This window comes from Saccopteryx bilineata, chromosome 2 (assembly GCF_036850765.1).
Source record: "Saccopteryx bilineata isolate mSacBil1 chromosome 2, mSacBil1_pri_phased_curated, whole genome shotgun sequence".
Classification (NCBI taxonomy): Eukaryota; Metazoa; Chordata; class Mammalia; order Chiroptera; family Emballonuridae; genus Saccopteryx; species Saccopteryx bilineata.
Genome location: NC_089491.1, coordinates 35,288,029 through 35,300,987, shown reverse-complemented (window position 1 = coordinate 35,300,987; position 12,959 = coordinate 35,288,029). Strand labels below are relative to the sequence as shown.

The window sequence follows — 12,959 nt, the reverse complement described above, 5'->3', positions numbered from 1 at the left end:
CAAATCAGAATATAACAAGGACAGTGGGGACTTATAGCCAATGTGCAGAGTGAGGAGGGGCAGTGGATGGAAAATTCAAGGGTACTGGGATTCTTGCTAACCCTACTTAACAGGATTCTAGCTGTAGGCTGGCCAGGGTGATCAGCGATCAAGGGTAGGGGATTGTCTCTAAACTGACTTAGCAGAATGCTTGCTGAAACAGACCCGGCAGGCAAGCGACAATGCCCACCGATGAGGCCTAGTTGAAAAGCAGGCTCAGGAGAGCCGGGCCTGTCTATAAAGTTTGGTCAAGGAGAGAATCCTCAGAATGTTCTGTCCGTTTGGTTTTCTCCACAGCATTTAGTGTGATTAGACTCTGCCTCCCAGGGACTTGTCTGGTGTATCTTGCAGGGACTTCAAAGGGATCATCCTGACCCTCCTCTGGGAGACCAACGAGCATCTGATGAACATCGTGGAGGTGAGAGCGCAGCCCCAGACCTCTGCCTGCCCCTCTGCTGGCCGCTGGCCAGAAGTCCCAGGCTGTCTCTGCCTCCTGCATTCTGCTGATCATGGCCCCGTGGGTGAAACTGAGGAAGAGGGGTTCCAACCCCCGTGACCATGGCTACCCAGCTAAACCTCAGTCATTCATTTACCCATTTATCCAGCCATCAAACATTTTTTGGACACTAATTGTATGTCAGGTACTGGGTATGTCCAGAGGAACAAGCCTGTCTCTGTCCCTGAGACCTGTGCCCAGCAGGAGAGTGACAGACATGGCGGCACCACAGGGAGACAGGAGGGGCCGTATGAGCCAGCACATGGGTGGTCCTCCAATAAAAGCTACTCAGTACACTATTGCAGCACACTCTGCATAGGGGTGTCTGTGCATTTTCCTGTCTGCCTCCCTCTGAGCTGTGAGTTCTTAGAATAGGAGCTTCAGATCATCCATATTAGTGGCCACAGTCTGTATCCAGCTTGGGGCTCCCTAGTATGCTTTCAATCTGGTCATGGAAAGGAGATCCATTTTGGTCCTGAAGGATAAATAGAATTTTGCTGGTCACTCACTTGTGCCTTGCACAGCCCTGTGACATGGGCAGTGGTGAAGAGGACAGACAAGCAAGAAGAACGTCACCAGCATAGGGGACAGCAGGAGAGAAGGCTCGGAGGTGTTGAGAGCAGGGTGGGGGATGCCAGGAGCATGGACTAGAGTCCCATGTGAGGGTCCATGCCCACACACTGTCAACCCTCTCTTGAAGGAGTTTTACCGTAAAGAGAAGCGCTCAGTCACCAGGCCTGACTGCATGTATGATACCTTCGAGCAGTGCGCGGAGAACATCAGCAAGAAGATCCTGGAGTACCAGAGCCAGACGGATGACTACCACAATTCCTGCCTCATCGGTGGGTGTGGCGGCCACGGGCAGGTCCCAGGGGTGGGGGGCATGGGGCCACTGATTGCACTAGACTTCGGCCTTCTGGTCTGGATATTACCTCTCTGATCCAGAAGTCACCAGGTGAAGCAGAGAGCCTATCTATGAAAAGTCAACATCTTAGAATTAGGTAAAAACCTTGATCAGATTTAACTAGAGGAAATGACAATGCTTCCGCCCACCAATGGTCCCCTTTCCTTGAGAAACATGGTGATTTTTATAACTAAAAATGTTTTTGTTCATTGTATAGATATTTTTGACAGCTTTATTGAGATATTCACACACACACAATTCATTTATTTAAAGTGCACAATTCAATGGGTTTAGTATAGTCTCAGGGTTGTGCCACCATCACCACTGTCAGGTTCAGCACCCCCTGTCCCTCCCTCACTTCTGGAGCCCTACACAACTCATCCGCCTTCTGTCTCTACGGAGCTTCCTGTTCTGGACTTCCATATGAATGAATCGTTTAGTATGTGGTGTTTTGTGACTGGGTCCTTTCATTTTGCATGATGTTTTAAAGGTTCATCCGTGTTGCAGCGTGTATCAACACTTCATTCCTTTTAATGGCTGAATCATGTCCCATTTTCTGCATGTACCACATTTTGTTTATCTATTTATTCAGTGATGGACACTTAATTGTTTTTACCTTTTGGCTACTGTGAATAATGCTGCCCTGAACATTCATGTTTATATTTTAGTGTGGACATATGTATTAATCTCTTTGAGGTCTATAATGAAGCATAGAATTGCTCGGTCACATGGTAACTTTGTCTAGTCATTTGAAGAATCCTTCCACAGTGCCTACTGTGTGCCTGGTCTGTGCAGAGCTAGATGAACTTGATAGACACAGACTCCGCCTCCTGGAGAATAGGAGAATAGGGACATGAACACAGGGAGGTGAAGGAGCTGTGAAAACATGACCATTGCCCCCCCCCCCCGCCTTTTGTCCATTTCTCCGTGTTTCTCTGCATCTTGTTCACAGCCATGTGTGTTTTATGCAGTTATACGTCATAATTACTCCTCTGGTAAGTCAGAGGACTTGGTGGCCCGTTACAGGCCTACTGTGTTGAGTGAAAGGCGACATGGATAGAAGAGGGAGAGGACTAGGGGACAGTCCTAATTGGAAAAATAAATAATTGAAATTTAAAAATTATAAATGGCTTTACAAACATTATTTTCTGGTGGAGATGAAATCAGTGAACTGGAAGGTAAATCCAAAGAAAATATCCAAAGTGCAACATGAAAAACAGATGAAAATCAGGAAGAAAGGTGAAGAGATGTGGAGGAAAGAACAGGTCTAACATGGAGCTATTTAGAGGTCCAAAGAGAGAGGAAGGAGACTGAGTCAGGGCAATACTCGAAGAGATAATGGATTAGATAACTGTTAAAGACACAATGTATTTTAGATGAGCTGAAAAGTCCTGCAGAGTATAGAATGCCTTTGAACTTGATTAATCCAGTATTTTCTATACTAGTTGGATCACAGCACCCCTTTTGATGAAATAGCTACTACCACATTGAACACCAAGCCTTTCTCTTTGGGAAATGGCTTTGGCTTTTGGGTGGAAAAATCACCTCAAGCAATTTGGCTCTGCTCTGTCCTCTCCCCTGGTCCCCCACCCCCAATGTCTACAGAATTACGAGCCCAGATAAAGAGTTTTGAGGCGCTCCTGCCCCAGGTGTGTTGGCTGGTGATGGCAAATTTCAAGGAGCAGAACTGGAACAGATTTTGCACCTCCTTCAAAGAGATCCAGGAACAGTACTGGGATCGTCAGCGGCAATTGGAGAAAGGGAAGGTGGGTCCAAGGACCAGCCCTTCCTCTCCAGGACCAGGGGCTCTGGGGGTTCAGAAATGGACGGAGGGCATAGGAAGAACTGAGTCCCAGGAAGGCACTGGACTGGGCTTGGGATTGTGGATGGGGGCTGAGGGACACTGGGCATCAGAGAAATAGAGTGGAGGCTACGGCTTCTTCACAGAAGGCATTCAGTAAACTCCTTGTTGAATTTAATGGGTGGGTCAGCTGGGTTCTGTGTGGCCATTGTCACTGAGATCAACAATGACTGTCTACCTGGTCCTTGCAGCCATGGAATGTGGATACAGTTCGTTTCATTGGACCAAAGCCCTGACTGTGCTGGACAGATACCCAGCTTGCCCTCTCCCTACCCTCAGAGTGGGCTCTAGCTGTGCCCTATCTTGCCTTCTCTGCCCATGCATGGCCATTCATACACCTGGTCAGAGCACACATCAGGCTGGCCATTGCTATAATTCACAGAGAACATAGGCCAGGAGTCGGGAAGTCACGAGCCAGATGTGGCTCTTTTGATGACTGCATCTGGCTCGCAGACAAATCTTTAATAAAAAAAATAATGTTAAAAAAATAAAACATTCTCATGTATTACAGTCCATTCATTTCCTACCACTCATGTTCATGGTTGCGGGTGGCTGGAGCCAATCTCAGCTGTCCTCTGGGACAACACCAAATTTTTATTGGATAATGCATAATGTACCCGGGTCGTTATATGGCTCTCACGGAATTACATTTTAATATATGTGGCATTCATGGCTCTCTCAGCTAAAAAGTTTCCCAACTCCTGACATGGGCCAATGACTTTTTGACCCTGACCTCAAAACTGTGTGGTTGAAATCACTGCTGATTCTTGAATTTTTTTTTTTAATTAAAGGATAAAAATGCCCAGAGCCTCCACCCAAATCTTGGACACCCTGCACATTTACAAGAAATGGAATCTCTATGTCTAGTGGAAAAGAAAAGACAGGAAGGTTTGGATGTCATGATCAAGGCAACCAGGGAGAAGCTGGAGGTCAGTGGTGCCACTGACTCCCAAGTCCAGGGCTGACGGCTCTCTGCCCTCCAGAGAGATTCCCACTGACAGCCCACCACAGCACTGAGCACGGCTTTCTGCCAGCTCCCTGGCCAAACTGGGGGACGGGAGTGGGCAGGGTTTCTAGGTGAAGATGGTCATTATGGCTGTTTTAACTTGCATTTTTTAATTTCTACAGTAATTATAAAATTACTAATGAGAACTTTATTTCAAGATCCATGTCTAGTTCTATTTGTTCTTTGGTGAATTGTTCCTTGGTCATTTCTGAATCATTTCCTATCTTCAAACCAAGTAACCTCTTGGAAGAGGCCTCCTGGTTGAGGGCCAATGCCAATTAACTTGGATACAGCTGACACATGGCTTTGGTCTTGTGTTACCGGCTGACTCCTCACATCCTCCCTCAGCCTGCTTTTTATTTTTTAAGTGAGAGGAGGGGTGACAGAGAAACAGACTCCTACATGAACCCTGAGCGGGATCCACCTGGCAACCCCCCCATTGGGGTTGGTACTCAAACCAGTTAAGCCACTGGCTACAAGAGAGGAAAAGGGGGAGAAGGGGGTGAGGGAGGAGGAGAGAAGAAAAGAAAATGGTCGCTCCTTGTGTGCTGTGACCGGGGATCAAACCCGGTATGTCCGCACACTGAGCCGATGCTCTGTCTACTGAACCAACCAGCCAGGGCCTCAGCCTGCTTTCAGAGGCAAGTTCCTCTGCCTCCAGCCCTGGGCTCCTCGTGTTTCCTCCAGGAAACTACCAGGAAGTATGCCCGGCTTTTCATAGCCAGCTTGGCCACCTTCACTGAGAAGTTCCTGCTGCAGTTGGATGAAGTGGTTACCATAGATGATGTCCAGGTTGCAAGTAAGTGGCATGACCCCTTTGTGTCCTCGCCCCAGGGAGTTGGTGAGGCATAGGCTGATGGGCCTGGGTGGGACGTTTGCTTCCCCCCAACTTCACCAGAATGAAAACAGATTCTCCACTAAGTGACTATTTTTTTAATTAAAAAAGTAAAATCTGCCTGATCAGGAGGTGGCACAGGGAATAGAGCAGTGGCTTGGGATGCTGAGGACCCAGGTTCAAAACCCTGAGGCTTGAGCACAGGCTCACCAGCTTGAGCACAGGGTTGCCAGCTTGAGCGTGGGATCATAGACATGTCTCCAAGGTCGCTGGCTTAAGCAAGGGGTCATTTGCTCGGCTGGAGCCCCACGGTCAAGGTACATATGAGAAAGCAATCAATGAACAACTGAAGTGCCGTAACTGAATTGATGCTTCTCATCTTTCTCCCTTCCTGTGTGTCCCTGTCTGTCTGTCTCTCTCTTTCTCTTAGAAAAAAAAAAAAAAGAAAAAGAAAAAACTCAAATGGGTCAAAGATTACATGTAGAAAATGAAACTCTGCTAGTTAATATTTTTATAAACCTGGGCTAGGAACAGCTTTCCTAAGTTTGAGCTGACAGCCAGAATCCATGAAGTAGATGGCTGGTGCTTCTCCGTGGCCAGAACAAAAACAAGGGAAAACGCTGAGAGATAGAAAGACAAACCACAAAGCAGAACAATATTCCTAATAGCCTAAAGGTCACAGAGCGGCCTACTATCCCTGTGGTACAAAGAACCCTGCCAGGTTAAATCTGTACAGAGAGACAAAGGACAAGCACATGCATTTCAAAAGAGAAGTCATTTATGTGGCCAGTAAATATGAAAGGTGCTTGAGTTTACTGGTGATGAAAATGCTAATATGAACAATATGAAGATTTCACTTTTCACCAACCACCTTGCAAAGCTTTTAAATAGAGTGGCCACCAGCCCTGGTGAGAATGTGAGGCAGCCAGCCCAAAGGCCACAGAGACCTTGGCGAAGTGTACTGTTCGACGCTACTCTCTTGGAGAACCTTCTGTCAGTACCTGTTAAAATTCTTAATGTGCACACCTTTGACCTCGCAGTTGTTACCCTAGGGATTTATCCAGCAGAAATATTTGCGCAGTTTTTCAAGGATATATTTTAAAGCATAGTCATCACAGCACTAAAATTGCAAAGAGTTGGAAATAATACTAAATTCTGGCCGAAACAGTACAATGAATACTGTTCAGCTTTAAAGTGGGGTTAGTAAGTCTCTATGCTAACGTGGAAAGGTAGGAAGGAATACTGTATGTGAAAGCACAAGTTGATACTCAATACTTATCTATGATACCATTTTCAAAAACCACACGCACAATATAAACATGCATACTCATATATTTGGAACCGAATCTGCACGAGAGAGGCAGAGAAAGACAGAGAGACAGGTTCCAGACTGTTGACAATGATCACCTCTGGTGGCTGGGATTATGAGAGACTTCTAAAATCTTTTATTTCTCCAGGTTAGGTGATGCTTAAAGTTTTTATAATGTGCATCTTACTTTTATAGCTATAGAAAGACTCAAATCATATCTTAAATGTTATCCATTTATCACTAACCTGTTAAGTAATTAAATTATTTTGTTAACATTTTTATTACAAAGACAATAAAGATTTGTTATAGTAAAATAAAAGATTCAATATGAATTACAAAGAAAGTTACGAGTAGAGCCTCATATCTGGTGCATTCAGCTTCTCTGTGAGAGGGGGCCCTGCCTCCTACCGGGGACTCCAAGTGGGGAGAAGAGAATAAGCCCTCATTTCTCTATATGTCAGGTCAGGGGGTGGGCCCCTTGATCTCAGGCTGTGGTGAGGTCACAGTCAGTAACCTGTCTCTTGCCTGCCAGAGATGGAGCCCCCCAAACAGAAATTATCAATCCTCATTCGGAGGAAACTCGCCGGGCTCTCCCTGGAAGAAGAGAGTGAGAAGCCTCTGACTGAACGGGGGAGCAGGTAAGAGCCAAGACCAGCAGGCATACCATGAATGGCTGTATTTGCTGGGGGTAGTACAGCCGAATAACACACCTGGTACCCTGGAAAAGGCATTATGTTCTATGCCTCAGTTTCCTCATCTAGGAAATCGGCATGGCAGCCCACCTTACATGGTGTTATAAAGAGAAAGTTAAATGAAACTGGAGTGCCCCTGGCATATACTGAGAACTCAGTGGCTGTTAGGACCCACAAAGGGGCCCACAGAGGAAAGGAGGGCGGTCCCAGTATGAGGCATATTCTCGGGTCGCTAGTGGCACCATGAATGTGTGATGACAGCTATCAAAATGCTTGTCCCTGTGTCCCAAGAAAGTGACCCTGGAAGAAGTAAGGCAGCGGTTTTCCCAGCTAAGTTCTTAGCAGTGGCTTTAACAGCATACTAGAAAACATGGAGCAGGAACCGGTGACTGCCACCAGGCTGGCCAACTGATGGGGAAACGGAGGCCCAGAAATGAGTAGCAACTAGAGGCATTCCTCTTCCACACGCAGAACCCACGACTGTATATTCATGTGGATCAAAACAGTATGAAAATACAAAAAGGAACTGAAGAAGTTTAACATTAAATGCTCAGAGGGTTTTTCTTTTAAGACATTTAAGTAAATGCTAATCTTTTCCACCAGGGTTAGTGGGTGCACTGTTAATGATAAAGCCAAGCCTATGGGGCATTTACATGCAAGTTTATTTGTAGGACATGGCCTGGAATCAAACCCACTGAACTAACCATCCAAACCAAGATTCTCCTCCGGAAAACGTCATCGTTCATCACCAGCAAAACAACGCTGGGCCACCTGGCTGCTGTGGAAGCCCGAGATGCTGTCTACCTGGTGAGTGGAGAGGGGGCTGGGATAGGCGTGTCCAAGGGAGCGCAGGGCAGGAGGGAGCTTCCCATCACAGGTGGCCTGACATTTAGCCATGGAGCAGATGATACAGGTCAGGGTGCCCCAGAGCACAGTGTCGACACTCAGGACAGTCTGTGTCCTCGTACACAAGCATGTGAGCCACTAATCCTGTCCAGTTGCAGTGACAGTGTGGGTCTGATGGCATGAGCCCCATTGCTGTGGGAGCCCAGCAGAGGGACTCCTCACCCAGATTGGGGGGGAGGGGTGACTAAAGGCTTTCCAGAGGAGTAACTGAGTCAGAGCAAAGGGACAGAGTTAGAGGCATGGAGGCCCTGGGTGCAGTGGGTGGAACAGTTGACAGTTTCTGTTCTCAGCATGAGGCATCTCATTGAATCCCTGCGACAATCCCATAGTGAAGGTAGAATTACTTCTACATTGTTACTGATGAGGACACTGAGGCTTAAAGAAAGTGCCCCCTCTATGCCACTACGGAGTAGCAGGGGTAGGCTTAGAATCCAAGTGCCTGTTAAACACCCATGGGTCTGCCTGAACGAGAGGTTATACCCAAAGGCCACTGGTGGGACCTGTAAGCTCTGAAGATATGTGGACCTTTGGTCCTGGGGCCCAGAGAGTAACCTTTTTCTGCCCAGATATAGGCTGACCCTGATTTTGGGAAAGCCTACAGTGCCCAGGGCCTCCCCTCACCCAGCCACCATTGCCAAGTCCCAGGCAGAGGGAACGGCGCTGCCTGCTGAGTTCAGCAAGGGATTGAGGCCTAGAGAGTTCCGCACCCAAGGAAGCCAGGACCTCTAAGACCCCTAAGCCTGGGGAGACCACAGTGGGGGCAGCAGTTAGGAGGACATGCAAAGTCCATAGTCTAGTAGATGGGGGTCCTAGTCCCTGCTTAGTTTCTTTCTAGCTGGGTGACCCCAGACAAGGCTCAGTCTGAGCCTCAGTTTCCCCATCTATAAAACAAGATCAACAATCAGACCTGCCCAATTGGTTGTTGGGCAAACACATGAGAAATGACTTGTGGAACTCTTGCCAGTGCCTGGGGTGAGTTAAAAGCTACCGGTCAGCAGTTTACAGTGTTCTATGAGGGCACAGAGTCTAGAAACCCTTCCTCATATGGGTTCCTGCTGCCTCCTTGCTCCTAGAAATATTTAGCATCATTTGAAGAGAAGTTAAAGGAGATCCAGGACTTCAACATGGTGCAGGTAAAGGAGGCCCAGCGCTGGAAGGACAGCTGGAAGCGCTCTGTGCGCACCATCCAGAGCCTGTACGCTGACATCCTCGGCTCACCCAAATAAAGGCTCCTTTTGTATGGATTCTTTCTCGATCTCTCTATCTGTCCATCCATCTGTCCAGCCGGCCATCCATCCATCCATCCCTCCATCACTCCCTGCTCTGTGCCCAGCAGTGCAGCTTTCTTAGTGACCGGAGCACAGTGTGGTCCTTGCCCACATGGACATCAGTTCCAATGAAGACGACTGAGGTGAAAGGAGGAGTTCCACGTGGTTAGCAGGGATGCTGGGTAACAGGAATAGGCTGGTTGGCTCAGTGGTAGAGCGTCAGCCTGACGTGCGGGAGTCCCAGGTTCAATTCCCGGCCAGGGCACACAGGAGAAGCGCCCATCTGCTTCTCCACCCCTCCCCCTCTCCTTCCTCTCTGTCTCTCTCTTCCCCTCCCGCAGCCAAGGCTCCACTGGAGCAAAGTTTGCCCGGGCACTGAGGATGGCTCTGTGGCCTCTGCCTCAGGCGCTAGAATGGCTCTGATTGCGGCAGAGCGAAGCCCCAGATGGGCAGAGCATCGCCCCCTGGTGGGCGTGCCGGGTGGATCCCGGTCGGGCGCATGCAGGACTCTGTCTGACTGCTTCCCCATTTCCAGCTTCAGAAAAATACAAACAAACAAACAAACAAACAAACAGCGACCAGTACTTCAAAGGGAAGAACTTCCAAAAGTCAGGTTTGGCACTTCCTCTTGGAAAATGAAATAATTAAATCTTCTGGAAAATAGTATATTTTACATTTAACAAAATGTGAGTTATAACTGCAAGCATGCCCTGATTCCTAGAACCAGCAAAGAATTAATCCAGTGTTGATTGGGTATCTGCCTGGCAGCTTGCCTGACCAAATGACAGCCTCTTGGAAAATTTCTTCTAGGCCTCCTTAATTTTCCTAAGGGCCTCATTACTCCTCTGAGACTCCGATTGTTCTCTCTGGAAACCTCCATCCTGCTGTCTTCCTTGTCACCTTTTTTTATTTTCACCCGCTAAGCGACCCGACCATTTGTCAGTAGCTTTCTTTCTGTGTCACTTGGACAGGCTGCTCACATTCCTTCCTCAATGTCATGCACTCCTGTCTCGTTTACATGGTTGGCATGTGGACTTTGCCTCAGCTCACATTTTCACATGCTTCCTCTCTTTTAATGACACATGAGGTAGGCTCCTATATGCTTAATGTGGTTTCTTTCCACTGCCTTTTCCTTCTGTCACCCCAGCATCTAATGCAGTATGAATTTTGTACCGGCTGATTGATTAACTATTAGAGACTCAGTAATACTAGTTGGTTGCCTTGCTTAAAGTGACAGTTACCCCACCTCCATGCCCCACAACTTGTCCCTTAACCAGCTGACAACTCAATATCTTCATTTGTGGAATCATCCTAACATCCAGGCCTTGTCCAAGGCTGGGCTGTGTAAATGACTCACACGCCGAGACGGGGCAGAGGCAACCTCTTGAACAGCCACGACCCTCCCCTGTTGCTTCTATGACCTCTCTCACAATATCACTTTCAGCTTTTGTTATTCCCTGTTTTCCAGCGTTCTGTGGCTGTGTGGCCTCTACAGCTTTATGGATCAGTCTCTCCTGGGGATTAGCCCCTTTCAGCTGACTCACCTTGGAGGCCTTTGTGGGCCGATTAGAGAGTTTCGCTTGATCAGCACATCCTTTTCTGTACCACAGCCTGGATGTTAGTAGGGCTCTGGCCACTTCTCCCTTTTGTTCTTTGTTTTGTTTTGGTTTTTTTCTCCTTACTCAGTTAAAACAAATGCAATTGTCTAGAAATTTCTCTGCATTTTGTTTGTGAGGCAGTAGTAGATAGGAGAGGGAGTGATTGGCGATATTAATGATTAACCAGAAGTAGGTCTGTCCAAAAGATCCCTTTGTAAAGGATCTGTTTTCCCCGACCTTACAAGCAAACAGTCCCAGTGAGGCTGGGTTTCATCCACAGATAACAACTTTGAACATATTGTTTAGCTTTAAAAAGGAGTTAAAATTATTTGTGATTAAAGAACTCAGAGGGGAAAAAAAGAATAAATTCTAAACTCTTTTCAAGTTGTGCACAAGGGAGATGAGACGCAGACTCACGTCCTAAATCCTCCACCTTAAACATGTTTGAGGTGCTCTAGGAGCTTAGCTAAAGGAGGAACCACTTTCCCGTGAGGGCTTCAGGGACGGTTTCTCAGCACAGGAATTACTCGAGACACTAATGCGACAGCCAAGTCCCTGAGGCTCATCTGCTGGTACACGTGGTAATAGAAATGAGAGTTTGGGTTTGGGTTTTTTTTATGAAGACTGTATACAGAAGAAACAGACGAATTCATATAGGAAGTGAGCTGAGGGCAACCAGAGGTCTCTAACATTGCCTCTAAATTTTGGAGGGTGGAAGAGGCGTTGGTGAAGCTGCCTATGGCAGCTGTGAAATCCAAGAAGCCCCAAGAGGGAGGATGAGTCTCTTTCTTAGCTGTATAGCAAACACAAAAATCTATCGGGTAAGATAAAAACAAAGTGAGAGACAGGTTCTTAGAACATATTGTTGTCTCCTCTTCACTGTAAACGGCACTTGCTGAACTGAGAGAAGCAGGGAAGGATCAGAAATTCAACTCAGCTAATAGCTTTGATCCTGTCTGCCTTGTACAGGTGTTTTGGTGTTTGTGTTCAATGTGGCTCTCCCCAAATGAACAGACTCCCCAGGTGTGGACAAAAAATGTATGGAGTGCTTTCGATGGAGGTTTCATACTTGAAATATTTCCACCTTTCTCAGCCCAGGATCAGCTGGCAACAAATTCATCTTCCTTCCTCACATCTGAGCCTTGATTTGCACTTCAGGAGAGGTTAGCATGAAAAGGGAATGCAAAAGTTTCTCTGAAATCACATATCCAATTTTGTATCTCTGTGTTACTTTCACATATTCTGACCTCCTTCCCCACCAAAAGGTAAGAACCATTGTGTTAACAAGTAACCAGTTTGTGTCATCTCCAACGTCCTTTAATTCCCCTGAAATCCAGTTATATTCAGGACATAGGAGTTAATTCTTGAACTCCCTGGGCCTTGGACCATTCCCAAAGGAAATAAAAACAACTTTCTAACCTGTCCTCGCTATGTCAGCTACCCTGGAACTTCTGAGAAACATCTGATATGTCTTCTTTATTATTATTATTCATTTTAGAGAGGAGAGAGAGAGAGAAAGGGGGGAGGAGCAGGAAGCATCAACTCCCATATGTGCCTTGACCAGAAAAGTGCAGGGTTTTGAACTGGTGACCTCAGTGTTCCAGGTCAATGCTTTATCCACTGCACCACCACAGGTCAGGCCATCTGATATGTCTTATTAAAAATATATATCTAGAATGGATGCTTTACCCAAGAATATATATAAAGGGCCAATAAACATGAGAAAATGCTCAGTGTCGTTAGTCATGGGGAAAATGCCAATTCCAACCTCAATGTGACATCTCTATATATCCCCTGGAATGTGTAAAATTAAAAAGATGGACAATACTAAGCACTAGAGAGGGCCTGGAACTGGACCGCTCATATGTTGCTGGAAAGGTAAGGGGGAGGGGTGTCCAAAATGGGGCAGCCACTTTAGAGAAGAGTTTGATAGTGCCTATAAAACTAGGCATGCACTTACATAATAAATAGCAATTCTACTTCCAAGTCTTTTTTCAAGAAAAACATAGGACTACACAAAGATCTGCATGTGATTGTTTATAGCA

The 12,959-nt window shown here is 46.7% G+C and overlaps 1 protein-coding gene across 1 annotated transcript in view; it reads left to right on the top strand.

The window, feature by feature from the left end:
• Positions 1 to 9,460, top strand: part of CCDC180 (coiled-coil domain containing 180) — a 59,897-nt gene extending 50,437 nt beyond the window's left edge. Inside the window, exons 32-39 of the mRNA XM_066254341.1 lie at positions 391 to 457; positions 1,236 to 1,377; positions 3,045 to 3,205; positions 4,092 to 4,229; positions 4,994 to 5,105; positions 6,983 to 7,088; positions 7,814 to 7,949; positions 9,122 to 9,460. Coding sequence (XP_066110438.1) covers positions 391 to 457; positions 1,236 to 1,377; positions 3,045 to 3,205; positions 4,092 to 4,229; positions 4,994 to 5,105; positions 6,983 to 7,088; positions 7,814 to 7,949; positions 9,122 to 9,274 — 1,015 coding nt within the window. The 3' untranslated portion in view covers positions 9,275 to 9,460. The remainder of the gene's footprint in view (positions 1 to 390; positions 458 to 1,235; positions 1,378 to 3,044; positions 3,206 to 4,091; positions 4,230 to 4,993; positions 5,106 to 6,982; positions 7,089 to 7,813; positions 7,950 to 9,121) is intronic.
• Positions 9,461 to 12,959: the final 3,499 nt, after the last annotated feature.